General features: G+C 45.2%; 1 protein-coding gene across 1 annotated transcript in view; it reads left to right on the top strand.

The window, feature by feature from the left end:
- Window positions 1–897: 897 nt before the first annotated feature.
- Window positions 898–16,491, top strand: part of FAXC (failed axon connections homolog, metaxin like GST domain containing) — a 28,431-nt gene continuing 12,837 nt past the window's right edge. The window contains exons 1-4 of the mRNA XM_042017389.1: window positions 898–1,275; window positions 1,754–1,889; window positions 7,181–7,377; window positions 14,522–14,739. Coding sequence (XP_041873323.1) covers window positions 1,007–1,275; window positions 1,754–1,889; window positions 7,181–7,377; window positions 14,522–14,739 — 820 coding nt within the window. The 5' untranslated portion in view covers window positions 898–1,006. The remainder of the gene's footprint in view (window positions 1,276–1,753; window positions 1,890–7,180; window positions 7,378–14,521; window positions 14,740–16,491) is intronic.

Genomic DNA, 16,491 nt, shown 5'->3' with positions numbered 1-16,491 from the left:
GGACCTCCTTTTCCTCATTCGCCTCCTTTGTCCCACATCCCGAGGTAAAGCATCTACAAAGCCCTAGCCACAGACTCTATCCATCCCTCCTGGACACTGAAAGTTGGTCCATTTGTATTAATGATAAGGTCACTTCTCTTGCACCTGATGGCATAATAAAATATCCAACTTGTGGGAGCATTTTGGAGCAGCTATGTACACACCACAGCATTTGACAAAGGACTGTTTAGGTAGTGATATTACTCAAAAAACAAAGGACACTCTTTTGGGTTTGGTGTGATATGCAGAGCCGAGGATATTCGGCAGAACATAGGGGAAGTCCTGCTCATGCCATCACGGGGTATGCAAAGATCCTACTGCAGCAGGGAGCCCGGAGGCAAGGGAATGCAGGGACCCCCAGTGCCAATAAAATCTCATGACCTTGTGGGCCAAGGGGTTTGCTTTGAAGCCATTTTGCTTCCATTTCTGCTCACAGAGGTGTTTTTCTCAGTCACCTCATCGAGCACCAGAATAATAAAAAGAAAATTGCCGCGGTGTTGACAGACACAGTGTGACAATGCTTAGCTGCGGCCAGGCACGGGGAGGGCGTTTTTTTTGTCCCAAATACAGGATGAATCCGAGGCTTCTGTTCCTCCAGGAGCAGCGCGGCGATGCTCGGACCTGAGGCATTTTCACAGGGCCGGCTCACAGGCAACCCCCCGAGCGAGGCACAGCGGCTCCTCGACCTCAATTTTGGACAGCGACTGCCAGGCCCGGGGTACTCCGCAAGGGCAGGGCAGGACACACCCGGCCCGGTCCACCCCATCCCCTCCTTCTCCTCCCCATCCCCTCCCTTCCCAGCCCGGCCGCGCAGCCGCGCAGCGCCGGCCGAGGGAGCCGCCGGAGCCGCCCAGCGCGGCGCGGCCCTTCCCCGCCGCGGGGCCGGGCTGGGTCCGGCAGGACCGGGCAGGGCAGGACAGCGGGGCTCGGCGGCTCCGCGGCGGGGGATGCGGGTGCCGGGCGCAGGATGCTGTGGGGGGTGGGCCTGGCGGCGCCGCGCTCCTGCGTGGCGGACCTGAGCCGCAACCGCAGCCTGTCGCTGGGCTGGTGCGCGGGGCCCGAGGAGCCGCCGCCCGCCTTCTATGGGGGCGAGATCATCGCCTTCCCGCTGTCGGGCGGCGGCGGCACCATGGCGGCGCTGGGCTCCGACTCCTGGTGGAAGAAGACGCTGTACCTGACGGGCGGAGCCCTGCTGGCCGCCGCCGCGTACCTGCTCCACGAGCTGCTGGCCATCCGGTGAGGCTGCGGGGCTGCCGGGCGGGAGCGGCGCGGGGGCTGCGGCGCTGCAAGCCAAGGGTGCTCCCCGCCGGGCCGAGCCGGCGCTCGGAGCCGCTTTCATCTGCGGGGTCAGGCTGGCGAGGTCCGGCGGGTTGGGTTCTCTCCTTCGCCGTGTTTTTGCCATTTACCTATTTCTTTTTTCCCGTTCCTCCCCGTTTTCCCCCATTCGCCCTTTGCAGCAGCGCAGGAGGCGGCTCCGCGGCGAGCCCTGCGCTCGCCCCCACAGGTGGCCCAGGCTGGGCCCTCTCGCTGCTTGCGGACCCTGGCAACCAAAGCCTGCAGCAGTCCCCTTAAAGGCTGACGAGTGTGTTGCCAGGGCGAGGGTTTCTCCTTTGTCTGTTTAATGTACTGATGTAACACGCACCTGTCCGTTTGTTTGTTTTCTTTTTTGTTGTTTGGTTTTTTTTTTTTTTAATTCTGGGGGTTTTTTTGACAGGAAAGAGGAAGAGCTTGATTCGAAAGATGCTATCATACTGCATCAGTTTTCAAGGCCTAGGAATGGCGTTCCGAGTTTATCCCCGTTCTGCCTGAAAATGGAAACGTACTTGAGGATGGCTGATTTACCCTACCAGGTACATTGTGCAGTTTGCCTTTGCATTGCAGCTCTCTGTAATTGCATGAAATGGCACATAGGCATCCTGCTTCTCCTCCCCCCAGTCTGTCTCACCCAGGGAGATGTAAACATACACCTACAGCTGGGTGGGTATGCCAACACTTTCATGTCTCCAATTAAATTTGGTGTATAACCTTCAAAGATACGACTTGAATAAGATTAGTCTGGAACAGCTGTAGATTAAACTGGCAAAGCTGAGTGAATGTTAAGAAGTTAACTTGGCTGGAAATGCTGAAGTGGGCGAATAGTCTGGAGTTCATGTCACGCTAAATAACACCCCAAAACTAAAGCAGAACACTATTTGATCTTTGAATTTCACCACGCTAAAGGCATCAAGATTAGACAGCTGCAGGTTCTTGTTTTTCTGGAGGCCTTATCTCTGAAGCTTTCCTGGGAAGAAGCACTTACCTTTTGCTTCACCTCCCATGGCTAGTGCTTCCTCCCCAGTGAAGTGAGACAGGATTGCTTTTAGAGGTCATGAATACTGCTCCTTAATTGTGGTTGGGTGTATCCCGTGCTGTCTTCCTGCAGGGAATGAAGCCTGAGCTACTTCAGCGAATGAAAGCTGTGGGAGCAGAAACTTGAATCTCGTGGTCTTGCCCGTTAGCATCGGGGTCGAGTTGGGATGCTGCCAGTGTGGCACACACCTTGTTGTGGTGTTGGCAGGCTATACAGCACACAGGCTCTTTGAGACATGGGATAGTTTTCTTTTTTTGTGTGTGTTAAGCACTGAATGCCTTTAAGTTGATAAAATAGTGGTGAAATATATAACTTAAGATCTTCGGTAGAAGAAATGTCTGGGGTTTCTTTCCTTTTTTCTTCTCCCTCTGTTTTTTCCTAAGTTATATAAATTTTCCTTTATCTCAAAGAGATTGAGCTGTGGGTAAGTTCCACACTCAGCCCCCAATTGGTTCAAATCACTTCTTACTGCTCCATACCAAGGTATTAGGAAGAGTGTTTTGCCTAAGTCCAATGTTGTACAGAGGAAAACCAACCCTATTAGAACTTTTTTTTAACACATTCTCCATTGATGTTTAGCTTCATGTGTGGCTAAACTCCGTTACATTGGAAGAGAAAAGAAGTCTAATTTGTACATTTTGCTTAATTCTTTAAAAGCCTGAGTCTAGTGTTTTCTTACAATTCAGTGGTACTTGAATCAGATGCTTGGGAGTACTAAAGAGGAGGACTTCCATCCTATGGGATGTATTTTCCTCATTTAGGTTTACAGAACTTGTGAGATTCTGAAGCTTGAACATGTCCTTGGAGCAGGAGGACTTTGTGCACATTGCTTTTCTCAAAGTAATTTTGGTAGAAATTGCACATTTGAGGGGATGACTCTCTTGGTGGGATGTGTTTTCTTTCTAATGGCAGCTGATGCAGTTCAAAGGTTTGTGATGGTCAAGTTTGCTCTGGTGGAGAGTAGCTAAAGAAAGCTGCATTATAAAAGATGGTTGTGACAGGGCATGGTCTCTTCTAAAAGATAACACAGCATTTATGTGACTCAGGATGGAGTCCTTTAGAGAGCTCATGCTGCTCAGAAGTCACACAGTTTTTCCGAGAGAGGAGTTTCCAGAGGGTTATCCTCCCCTCTTTATTTTCTGTACTGAAGGTCAGCATTGTTTTTTGGTGTTGTATCTCTCTCTATCCCTACTCACTAGCTGTGAGCACACTAAACTGACAAGACAATCGAAAGCAACAGTCCTCCCTTCAGCTGCTTCCTCTTGTCCCTTCCTGCACATGCTGTTCTGTGGCAGGTCAGGCTGATAAGAGCTGGCCTAGCTAGAGCCATGAAGTTATAGTTTATTTGGTTTTAATTCAGCTTGGTTCCCCACATGCTCTGTGTGCCGTTTTGCAGGAGCAGAAACGGATCCTGCAGGTGCTGGGAACACCAGGTTGCCGCTTTTAGCCATGCTGGCTTACATGGTCTTGAGGTGCTTGTGGGGTTCCTGACCCTCTGAAAGGTTTTAGAGATAAGTTTGGTGGAGCTATCTTATGAGCTGAGCACGAAGCTCCTTTTTTCTAGAAGTGGATTTTGTTTCTGTCCTTGTGTTAGGAGTATGGTGCTGCATTGGGCTCTGGCAGGTGGAGGAAAGTATGGATGCTGCTGTGGGATTGAGCGTGAGAGGAGCTGAACGGGACACTGTTCTTGGCTGGAGTTTCTTATACTCTGCCTGTAGACTTTGATTTTGTTCCCTCATGACTGTGTTACCCTTAGGACGCTGTTGGTGACAGAGGCATCCTTTGGCTGCCTGGCAGGCGGCGGGGTGGGTGTGTAGGGGGATACAGCAGGATCCAGAAGGAAACACCTTGCTTCCCTGCACACTCTCAGGTGCCACGATGGAGAAGCGCTGCAGGTGGCAGCTGGTGCTCATCCCAGGAGACCTGCTACAGTCATCGCCTTGCCGGGGAGGGGCTGCTTTGAGGGGGGGGGTTATGAAACGGAGTAAAGAGAAGACGGGAAGGTGCTCAGACAGCTTTTACTCTTTTGATTCCTTGTGTTTATTGTAGTGCACCAGACTGTCGAGTATTGTGCTGTGTGTTACACAACATGCTTTAATGGCACGTGAGGGTTGGAGTAGAGTGACATATTCCTACCTTACTCTCACCTGAATTTCTCCCAACACGTGTGCTCTTGTCACAGGTTTTCTTGAGTCTGCCTCTCTGTGTGAGAGTTTTCCATTAAAAATGATTTGGGCAGCCCCACCCCAGCTGGGCTGTCATAATCCCTAGCTGGGTTTTCAAAACATCGATGCTTTTCTTGGTAAAGCTTGCTTTGAAAGAGCCCCTTCTAAGTCGTCATCGAGATCTTTTGGGTATTCCTGGATTTCCTCAAGAACATGAAGAGCTGAGCCTTTATGTAATCTAATAAATAATTAGCACAGCAGGAATGTGCTGTTTTCATGCCAGGTCTGTGGAAGTGGTAGCATCCTTAGCAAAAGACATGAGTAAAAGTAAAATCATAAGTAGGAGTAATTGAAAATGTGAAATCTAATTTCTTCTGGATAGTACTGTAAAATTACCCCAGAAATACCTTGCGCCATTCTTTTTATAAATTCCTCTATAAATGAGGTTCTGTAGAGCTATTGTTATTGTTCCTTTGCAGGCACTTAATGTACCATGAGGTGTGAGGGGATATTCTTTGGTTTGCTTTTGGTTTTTACTAATACCATAGCTTTTCCCTGCTTAGCAGCTGGAACAATTTTTAAGTGGAAGATCGATAAATATTTGATAGCAATTAGCATCAGTGATAAGGGTACAGAGGTTTCAAGCCTAAAAATGCCTGTTTGAGAACAGCGAGTACGAGAACAGTATAACAGATTTCTCAAGAGACTAAGGTTTTCTCAGGTCACTGAAAGATATTTCCTATTTTGTTTGATCAACCTTATGTAATGAAACACGAAAATATTTTTAGGCAATGTATTTATATGTATTGGATATATGTGCTTGAAGAAATGTGCAGCTGAATAATAACAACTTGTTTTTTTCTGGGCTGCAAATGGTATGGACTGCAGTAATTGCAAGATGTAATAAACACATCTTTAAGTCCAGTAGCTTCTGCAAAACATCAGCGTTTGTGCACAAGAAGGGAAATATCTTACTGGAAGGGCTTAATGAAGATTAAGCCAGGAATGCTCAGTGTCTTCTAAACGCTCTATGTAGTTCCAGGAAAACCTTGTGCTTCTGTAATAAAGTCACAATGAAAAATAGTGGAAATGTATCAGTCAATCTCAGTGCTTGAAAGACCATTTTTGATTCAGGAAAGATCTTGGAAGGTGGAAGGATGGGGCAGCGCTCTCCTTTCAGTTTCAGATGTTCAGTGGTTTTAGAGCTTGTGCCGTGGCATTGGCCCCTGTGTCACCCACACGTGCAGGTGGGAGGGATTCAGGTGCTTTATTCACCCACGCAGGGGTGCAGTGGATGAGCCATGATATAATCCAGTGTCCCCACTGTGCTGTTTGTTTGAGCACAAACCCTGGAAGAGGCTACAGCCAGAAGGCATTGTTTCCCAGAAGTGCTAGCCGTTGGTTTTCATCCGGGAGGGAAGAGCCTCTGGGAATGGCTGCGTGATGGCAGTGCAGTGCACATCTGCATTTGGAGTGGCAGCCAGGATTCTGGCCCTCTCAGACTGAGTGGGAGGTGTGCTCTGGTGTATGCTCCTTGCTTCCAGAGTGCCTTAATCCGTCTTAAGTGGATTCAGGAAGGGTAGATACTTGAGACCCAAACAGATCAATCCAGAACTGCAAACCCTAAACCTCCAGCAATTAGGAGCTAAGTCCTGAAATACTTAAGGTGACTGCCAGAGACTGAGTGCAGAGCCTTTATGGTGAGCCTTCACTGTTCAGCTTTCTGAGCTAGGAATTTTTATTCACTGAGTAACAGGATGAGAGGATGGGAATCACAAGAAAGGAAAAAAGTTGTGCCTTGTATCTGTGTCTTCAGGAGTCAGAGAATTGAAGACAAATGTCTGATCATGTTTTGGCAGCCAGCACTTCCTCTCACGCTTGTTTCTTGAGACGTAAATTCTCTAATCTCAGTGTTTCACCTTGTCATGGGAAAAACACGTTGCAGCTTCTGTGTGAGTGCTCTGCTGAGCAGGTATAGCAGTATTCAGCAGTGCAGTAGTGCTGTACTGTGCTGGGCTTGTTGTAACAAGTATGTGTATAAATGTCTGAGATTTCTAAGTTTTGAAGTTGCAGAAAACAGATTTCCCTTCTGCTCAGGAAGGGAATGATATGCCTTTCATATATGCTTGTGGATGTGTGTGTTTTGTCCTTGGAGGTAATGCAGCCATATGAGTTGGGTAGCGAATTAATTTTTTTTAATGTAGTTTTAACATGAAAAGTGCAGATGTTTGCTGGAACCGAATTCAGTTGTGAGTCCTGTGAGTTAAAACTCCTTTAGAATACCGGGCCCAGTCTTCTGGCAGATCTGAGCATCTCCAGCCCTTAAATAACACAGGTATTGAAATAATATTGTATCACATGGCATTCAACATAAAAGCATATAATACCTTGCAGGGCTTGGAAATAACTCCATCTGAATTATTGTGTAGGGTAAAGCTGCTGCTCTGGTTGAATAGCCACTGCTACTCTAGAGTATTAATTAAAGAAAAAGGTTTGTTGGATTTGTTGATTTGTTTCTTTAGAAACACAGAAAATTATTTAAAAATATTTATTCTCATTGAAACAGAACCTGAAGGGTGGTTTTTGTCTGTATATTTGTTTGTTTACTTGATTTTTTTTTTCTTAGAACTATTTTGATGGAAAACTTTCCCCTCAAGGGAAAATGCCTTGGATTGAGTACAATCACAAGAAAGTGTCTGGCACCGAGTTCATTATTGACTTTTTGGAAGAGAAACTTGGAGTGAATTTAAATAAACACCTTGGTCCACATGAAAGAGCTGTTTCCAGAGCTGTGACCAAAATGGTGGAGGAGCACCTGTACTGGTAAGCTTGCATGGCAAAGCTGGCTGTGTTCTTGTGCTGTCAGATCTGCCCCTGAGCTTGGGCCTCGACATGAATGCTTATTTTTTCTCTTGCAGAAAGCCTGGGTACCCAATTATTAGCTTCACAACTCTTCATCCTAGGAAACTGCTGCTCCTTTCTGTGTATGAGGGGGTATGAGCCAGGGATAATTCCCTTGAAAAGTTGTGCTGTGTAAGCAAGGTAAAGTCAGGCCCTTTGGCTGCAGCTTTGTAGAAGGAAGCAGCAGTGGGATGCTCCTCTGTCCTGTTCAGTGTGACCTCTGTATAGGAGCAGCCTTGTTAATAAAGACCAAAAGATCAAGGTGGCTGAATACATTTGTGGTTTGGGGGGTGTAGAGGAATAAATCCAGCATTTGTGATGAATCCAGAATATTGTTTTCTTATTTTTACTGATTTTAATTATGTGTGAGTGATTACAGTACGGATCATTGCATTTCCTGTGACACAGGATACTCTGATTGATATGTGTTGTTGACAATACTGCCAATCAGTAGTGTACAGTGTTAGTCACAGTATCCTGAGAAGCTGAAGTATGGATATGAATGGAAAATAGAGATATAACCTTTCTGGTACTTTATGCATTTTACTGACATCTTTGAAGATAGTACCTGTGATTTCCTCTGTGCTTTACATTTCAGTCCTTTTTAAGTGCCCTTTCCAGTTTGGGCATAGAAGCATCAGGTGGACATGCATCTTGGATGCTGCATTTGCTGCCTTAGCAGGCCCAAGGCTTTCTCCCAATAGTTTAATTTCTAGTATGCATTTAAGTCCTTGCTACACTAAGTTTTGCATTTATGTTGCACCTTTTTTCTTCAAAACAATGTGTGATTTTTAAATTGAATGCATTTACCTGCTTTTTCTTTCACCTTTCGCAGCAACATGTGTACGTATAGTTCTTCAAATAATTTTTAGTGTCTCCTGAGAACAACTTTAGCATTCAGTAATTAGCAGATTGAAGTGATTTGGTTTGGAAATTAAATCTCTGCCTTCCAAGAAGTGTGGCCTTCCTTAATTATACTCATCTGCAGTGTCATAGCCTCCCAAACATGATACAAGCAGCCTGTAAATTAACTTTTCTATTGGTTCATTTTTCCACCCTCAGTTATTACAGCTGCCAAAGGGAGGATGAAGCCTTTTAGTCCCCTAATGCTTCATCTCCTTGCCTTAGTGTCAGTAGTTTCGTGGTTCACAGATTTAGATTTAACTGCGTTAAATGTATCATTACTGATGGCAGGCTTATGCTGCTATTGTGTCTCAATTACAAAGTGCTTTCCTCTGTGAAGTTGTTGTCCGTCCATCCAGGCTCCCCTGGAGCTGGCTGGGCACTGCTGGACATGACAGAGGCAAGTGTGGAGGACAGGTGTTGCAAATTCAGGCACTGGCCCACAGAAGGGGCATGAAAACAGGTGGACAAAGTTACATCAGGAACAGAGATGTGCATGCCTGGATGTGTGTCCCTGTTCCTTTCCTGTGTAGTCACACAGCTGAGTTCCTCCAAGGCATGTATTTTTTCTGCAGTGCAGTAAGAAGTCCAACTTAAGTCTTACTGTATGTCCCTGTGGCTGTACCAGAGGGTCCATATGTTGGTGAGGTTACACCTTGCAGATTCCTTGTAGTAGGTGTTGCAGTTGTACTTCCTGGAGAACCACTTTGACCATCCTGTAGTTACACCAAAATAAAATCAGGCTTTTGTTGTGTAGGACCATATTTCTCCTTGACAGCATTGCATCTGTGGTTGTGGGATCTGTCCCTGAACCTTCCCACTTCCCACCAGATGCTTAGGGTTTGTTCTTGATGTCCTCGTGTCCCATGGGGAGGAATTTGGAACAGTGATTGCCTTTCTGCAGAATAAGGTATATAAAACCAAGCCTCCAAAGCAGTGATACATAATGTGGTTCCTACTGTTTCATTGCCAGCAGCATGCAGAATAGCTTCATCATAAATAAGTAATACTGTAGTACATTAATTGGACAAAGAAGAAAATTACATCCTGTGGTGTGCTGTCTCTGGGTGGAGCTAATCGTGGTGGATGTTCAGCATTTCCTCCAGAAGTGTTTAGCTTTGCCAAGGCAGTTGCTTATCCTCAGCAGTTAGTGCCTCTTACAGGTGGAAGTGGCTGCTCTGGCTGGAGATGAGAGCAGTGCGGGGCTGCTGAGAACCTCAGCCTCTGGACACCCTCTCTCCACCCGGGCTGTGGCACCTGGCGGGGCTCAGGCAGAATGACAGCAAGTGAGCATGCCTATTTCTGTGCTGGGGTTAGACCGTATCTCTGGGATGCACAAGACTGATTTGGAGCTGGTGCCGGAGCTCCAGTCCCTGGAGAGTGCAGTAAGCCATCAGGCTTTTGCTATGTTTAATTGGCAAAGGAAAAAAAGTCCTCTAAGCTGAATGGCTGTTGGGGTGAGCCAGTGAAGAGCTGGAAATGGAACAATTTTGTGGCTCTCACCCCAGGTCCTGGATCCAATGCAGACCTCTGTCATCTTCTGTTGGCTTGCTCTGGGTCACCTCCACTACCTGCAGTGACCTTTGGGCCCCCAGAAACCAGTGGGGTACCCACAGCCACCTTTGGGGAATGCGTTGGCTTTTTGCTGTAACTGCAGCACGTTTGTGGGATCAGACCTCTGGTTAAGAGAGGTGTGATTCTCACTTCCTGCTGGGCTCGACGACACTGCTGGGATTCAGGTCAGGCAGCCCCTGGTGCCTGAAGGGCTAGCAAGTGCTGCGAGATGCTTTCTGTCTCTTCGATCTCAGGAGACGGAGCGTAGGTCGGTGGCACTAATGTGCTTAGTGAGAACACAAAGCCTTGAATATTTGGCTTAAGCAGACTAACCCATTAGATTGGTTGAGCTGTATTGTCAAACACAACTGTGGTGATTTATAAATGTGTGTGTATGTGTGTGTATATATATATATACACACTTGCAAATACATTTGACTTATTTCTTGCTTTGTCTTTGAAGAAGCAAACATCATATGTGATGAATGCTTGAAGTACAGGAAGAACATGGTATGAGAATACAGATGAATCTCACTTTGGTCAGTATTCAGACTTGCCATGTGTTAAATGTAAAATATTTTTATAATGTAAATATGCTTAAATACATCAAGCCAATTTTAAGAGCAGTGTCTCTCCTACTGCTAACAGTGATGAGGCTTGAATGCCGCTGGAGGCTTAAATGCCAGTTGCCCTGAGAAATTGCACAGCAGGTTGGGTTTCTACAGCTGATTGTGGAATGAATTTGTTATAATACTTCTGTGTTTCAAGAAATTCTAGTCTGCACAGGTTCAGATATGAAAAATAACCCCCAGTTCACATCCTTGTGAATGCCTCCCCCTTGCCTTGAAGTTCAGACAGTTTTGGGATAATCAGGCAAGCTGCTGTTGATGAGTCACTTTCTTCATCTCCTTGCCTGATTTATGTATTGAGGCCAAAGCTGCTGTTACATTTAGACTTCGGATTTACCCCCACAGCATTCCTTTTTAATGCATCATTGTTTTATTTATACTCTAAGATTTGTACAGATGTGCTGGCACAAATGCGAATGGTAGTGTTTCCCAAAATGCTTCGTTCAGGCCAATATTTAAAATAATTATGTCATCCCATAAATACCTACTCTAGTGTAAAATGTACAGTTATGCTGTACTGAAGTAGATTATGTAGACTACCCAATTTCTGGCATTTCCTAACCTTTTGTAATATTGATAATATTCCACTAATGTAATCTGAGCAGAGGAGTGATGGGTGGAATTAAATGCTGAGAAGCGTGTTTTGGTAGAAGACACAAATTAATGAACCCTTGAATAGAATTCTTTTAACAAAGTGCTTGTAAAGCCAGTTTTAAAAGTGTTTTTAACTCTCCCTGAATTGGAGCCTACTTCTTTCCTTGTTTTGTGTACTCAGAACCATAAAATTTTGGAAGTAAACTCTGTGATTGTCTATTTAGCTGCCGTAATTGCTCATGTAAATTTGAGATTTGGGACATGTAACAGTTCTGCTCATTCAAAGTGACAAGCAGATGTCTTAAGATTTGTGCTTGACAGTTTAGCCTAAGCAGGATTGCCTAAATCCTGTGCAGTTGTCTGTTGCTGTCCTGGTCATTAAACACCTGCTCTGATTTCTGCCCCTTCCAGACCCAAAGACCTCCTCTCCCAAGGCAAGCAAGTTCCCCTCTAGGGAACTGTATTTTTGCTTTAGAGTATGGGCTAGTTAGCTTTGTGGGAAACCTTGTTCATTCTGTTTTATGAAATTCAAACCATTTTGGACATGGTTGAGCACTCTTGGTGTGGTGCCAGCTCACTGGTGTGCTTGGAGTGAGCAATAATGATGGCAAGTCCATAGGGCCAGGTTTAATCTTGTACAACTGCGGTGACTTAAAAAATGCTGCAGTGGAATGTCCTGTGTTCTTTTTCTGTTTTGTTTTGGCTTCTTTTTCTTGTTGCCCTTCTCCAGGCCAGGCCTGTTGTCCTAAAGCAACTAAATTGTATTGCAGAGTTGCTACATGAGGCAGGTCAGGTCCATCCTGGGGAAGGAGGGTCTTTGCAGCAAGACACAGCAGTGCTTTCAGAGAGCAAGTTTTTCTTGGCTTACTCAAGTAATAAATAATAACTTACAGATTGGGAGAAGAACTCATTGAGAGCAGCCCTATGGAGAAGGACTTGGGGGCTCTGGTGGATGAAAAAACTGGACATGAGCCAACAGTGTGAGATGGCATCCTGAGCTGTGTCTAGAGAAGTCAGGGGAGGTGATTCTCTCCTTCTACTCTGTTTTTGTGAGAGCCTACCAGCTCTGGGGTCCCCAGCATAAGAAAGATCTGGACTGGTTAGAGCAGGTCCAGAGGAAGCCACAAAGATGATCAGAGGACTGGAGCACCTCTCCTGTGAAGACAGGCCAAGAGAGCTGAGGTTGTTCAGCCTCGAGAGCAGAAGGCACCAGGGAGACCTCGTTGTGGCCTTCCAGCACTTAAATGGGGCTGATAAAAAAGAGGGAGAGTGACTTTTTACGTGGGTGGATAATGATAGGACAAGGGAGAAGAGTTTTAAAATAAAAGAGGAGAGATGTAAATTAGGTGTTAGGAAGAAGTTCTTTACTCCAAGGTAGGTGAGGGATGGGTTGCCCAGAAAGGTTGTGGATGCCCTATCCCTGGAAATACTCAAGGCCAGGTTGAATGGGACCCTGAGCAACCTCATCTAGTGGGTATTATCCCTGCCCATGGAGTGGAAGTAGATGATTTTTAAGGTCCCTTCCAACCCATGTCATAGTATTGTAATTATTCCCTAGTGTTCTCATCAAGAGTTCTTCCTGTTCAGAGCTGTACCTGCCGAAGGGACCTTGTCCTTTGCCAGGCCTGTGAAACATGACTACTGCAATGTTCTGCTCTAGAGAGTGCCCTTATGCCTTCAGCCCGGCCTTCTTTCCATCTGTCTTAAATCCTTAAAACCGTTGTTCCTGGAACAGGGCAATCTCACACCACATCTTCCAGATAAAGTCAGTGCTTTACGAGTTTCAGTAGTTCTTTACTGCTGTGCTTGTTGGCTTCATATTCCTCTTGTGTTGCTGGTGCCTCTGCTAAATCTGGCTCTGATTCAAACTTTGCATTGCTGAAACCTGCTCAATGACTTGAGTTCATCCATCAAGTTTGAAAAACCAGGACTGTGCGTAACACCCCATTAGAAAAGTGATATTGAAGCGCGTGAAATGTCAGCAGGATGCTTTTGTTACAATTACACAGTGCAAGAGGTTGTGGAGAAACCTGTTGAGGGTAGAAGCCATCAGTAGCAGAGCAGGTGCATTTTTGTTTTTCCCTGTTTATACATTTGCAGCAAAACCTGTTCACACCTCACTGTTACTGACTACAGTGAAACCAGTTAGAGCCAAAGGCACTGAACTGCAGTGGGCAATGTGAGTTTGATAAAATGTACATTATGGAAAGAAGTCACAGGACTTCTCCAGGAGATACTGTTTTTTTTTTTTTTGTTTTCCTTTCCTTTCTTGAATTAGGTGTACCATATCAGCACTAAGGGAATTATGTGGAGTTGGAAATATGTACAGTGATAAAACTGAAGTTATATTCCAAACTAAAACAATGAAGCCTTGGAATGGCTTGGAATGGAATATGTGTATCAATTCCCAGTGTCTCAGACCCTGCAGGCTTCATATGTTTATCTTGTCTACTTTGAGATGTCTTTAGCTGTTTTTCCAACATCCCTTGAACTTGGTGACAAGAGTTATATATGTGGTCTTTTTAGTTTATTTGTAATTTCTGAAGATGCTGGATATTAAAAAAGTTAATGTTTCTTAATTCATAAGTTTCTGGAGCAACAAATCAAGATATGTTTGCCTATAATATTAGTAAAGAACAAAAACACATGTAGGAAACAAAAATTTAAGCTGATGAGACAAAATTTTATGAAAAGACTTTTTAAAAGAATATTATTTGCCATTCAATAAAGCATGGAAGGCAACAGAGTCCTTTAGAAATGTCTCTCTCTTAAAATCAACATTTTGAAGAGAGGAAACTGTACAGGAGAAAACCGACCCAATAACCACTACCTCTTAATTTTTTATATTTTATTTTTAAGAGATCGTGTTATTCTTCGTTTCTGAGCAGAAGAGAGCTCTTCTGAAAAATTACTGCTTCAGTATTTATGTTGGAGAAAAGTTACTGCTTTCCTAAGTGTCAGCAGTATAGAAAGGAGAAAGGTTGGTGGGAAAGATTTATTTTTTTGGGGGCTGTTTTGTTGTTGTTTTGCCCAGGTCTGTGCAGTGAGTCGTCTTTAGCTAATAAATCCATTTGGCACTGCGTTATGTTACACGAGTTTAGCAGAATTCTGCAGCTTTTTCTTTATATTTCGGCGTGAATCTCTTTTTCTCCTGAAGTGAGTCATGATTTAATGAGAGAATAAGCACTGGGCAGTCTGCCTAAGTACTGCAAAGTAGATTTGCTCTGCTGGCACTCCGAGTTGCCTCTGAGTCTGCTGTTTGTGGAAGCTACTTCTCCGTCAGGGCAGTGAGTGCTCACCTGCCCGACCTCTGTGCAAGCCTCCACAGGGTGGTGTTGGGCTCTCTGGGAATCATGCTGCTGTAACTTATTTCTGCATCCTTCTAGGACTTTAGCTTATTGCCAGTGGGTGGAAAATCTTCATGAGACGCAAAAGATGGTTTCGCTTTTTGGTCCCTTCAGCGACTTGCTGAAGTGGATCTTTTGCCATCTGACCAAAGGAATCGTGAAGCGGGAAATGTACGGCCATGGCATTGGGCGCTTCTCGGAGGAGGAGATGTACACGCTGATGGAGAAGGACATGCGGACTCTGGCAGGCCTCCTGGGTAAGGTACAGTGAGTTGTGGTGCTCTGTTCACAGCCCCTCTCTCCACAGGGTGGAATTGACCTCCAGTGCTTCCTGACAGCTTGATCACACACAAATAATCTCATTTTGGCAGAAGCAAGAGGCTGTCATTCAGTGCCTTCCTTATTCTGGCAGAGACACTGTTTCTTTTCCCTCTGTGTCTAGAGGCATAAGAGACTTCCTTCTCTGAGCACTGAGTATGTGTATGTAGAGGAGCAAACCTGCTATTTTGGAAGAGCATTTGGCCGTATGAAATTAGGAAAATGTAATGTTTAGTTCTGCAAATGAAACCTCTTATTAATACCTATTGTGGGGGGGTGGGGTGGAGTGTATGTGTCTCATTTTTTACTTCCTGGTTGTATTTCCTTTCCTGTTTTTTATTTGTGGCTGTTTGACAGATTGTTATGGGGTTGCCTTTTGAAAACCCTTTGCAGATGTTATTTTGATGAACTGCACTTTGTTGTGTGTGGTTAGTGTCAGCAGCTTTATTCAAAGCTCCTAGTAGGGGATGGTTCTGTGTTGTCAAAATAGGTGGGTTTAAACCTCTTGGTTGTCTTGGGTGAATCCCATACAGTTAGTCTTAAGGTTGACTTCACTTACCTAGAATTACATGAACCTCATCTCTGTTGCTTGGCTCAGGCTGAAATCTACACTGGAGCTGTTTTGCACTGGGCTTCTTGCCTTCTGGTCTACTGAGAGCTAAGCATATTGTGCATCTGTGTAAAACTTGCATTTTGAGGAACTGATGTGGGGCAGATTGTCACTTCCCATGAGCTTATGTCTCCCTTGTGCAAGAAACCAAGAGAGATGGTACCTGTGTGGCTGCTTTGTTCCTGTAACAATTGCTTTAAAGAGGTGGCTGAGTGGAGGACAGGAAGATGCCTCCCTGCCCTGTGTTGCAGAGGGGGGACACACTGCACATGCTCTAAAGAGACAAGTGTGGAGTGCATCCAAATGGAACAAGCTGGGGAGAGCCCAGAAGGAGGCAGAAGCTGAGTGCTTGCTGAGAAAGGGAAGGAAAAAACATGCTTCTGGACTTCAAAGCTGTTTTGGAAAGGAAGGTATTTGCAGTGGACCCAGATGGGGCTGTGTAGAGTTTTCTGTAATTTTGTTTTCTGAAACAAACCTGTTGAGTTTCTGGATTGGGAACAAGGTGGAAAAAAAGAGCTGAGGTGCATGGACACAATGGGCAAGGGGAAGATTGTTGACAGCTCCTCTTTTGACAGCACTTTTTTCTGATAGATTTTGTTTGTTAACAGAAACAATTACCTATTCTAGTGCCTCTTCAGAGAATATCTGTTGTTTGGAGCTTAAAGAGGTCCCTTTTCTTTCAGAGGGAGGAAGGGAGGGAACAATTCATTTTAGAAGAGGAGGTCTGGTCGTACCTGCTGCAGAGCTGTGGCCAGCTCAAGGTACTCTCCTCTGTGGGACTACTGATGCTGTAGTGTTGAGATTGGCACTGCATGGCTCTATGCTCATCACAAGGAGGAGTGGGGTTGCGACAGGAGCTGGAGCAAGTTCAGTCTTGTGACTTAGTAGCTCAGCAAAGCCCCCTGTCTGTCAAGCTGAAAGGAGTGACAGTGGATATGTCTCTGCTAAAGTCATCCGTGTCTGCCAAGAGCAGACAGAACCTTCAAGAGAAACTAAAATGTGTGCCCGAATACCTGTAAAAGTCTCTAGATTTGCTTATTTCTGTGGAGTCTATACTGACACTCAGATTTGTAAAATTTCA

This window comes from Corvus kubaryi, unplaced genomic scaffold (genome assembly GCF_017639235.1).
Source record: "Corvus kubaryi isolate FWS band 111438036 unplaced genomic scaffold, C.kubaryi_AGA036_p1.0 split3-73, whole genome shotgun sequence".
Lineage (NCBI taxonomy): Eukaryota > Metazoa > Chordata > Aves > Passeriformes > Corvidae > Corvus > Corvus kubaryi.
The sequence above is the reverse complement of the archived record's forward strand: the minus strand, read 5'-3'. Positions and strand labels throughout refer to the sequence as shown.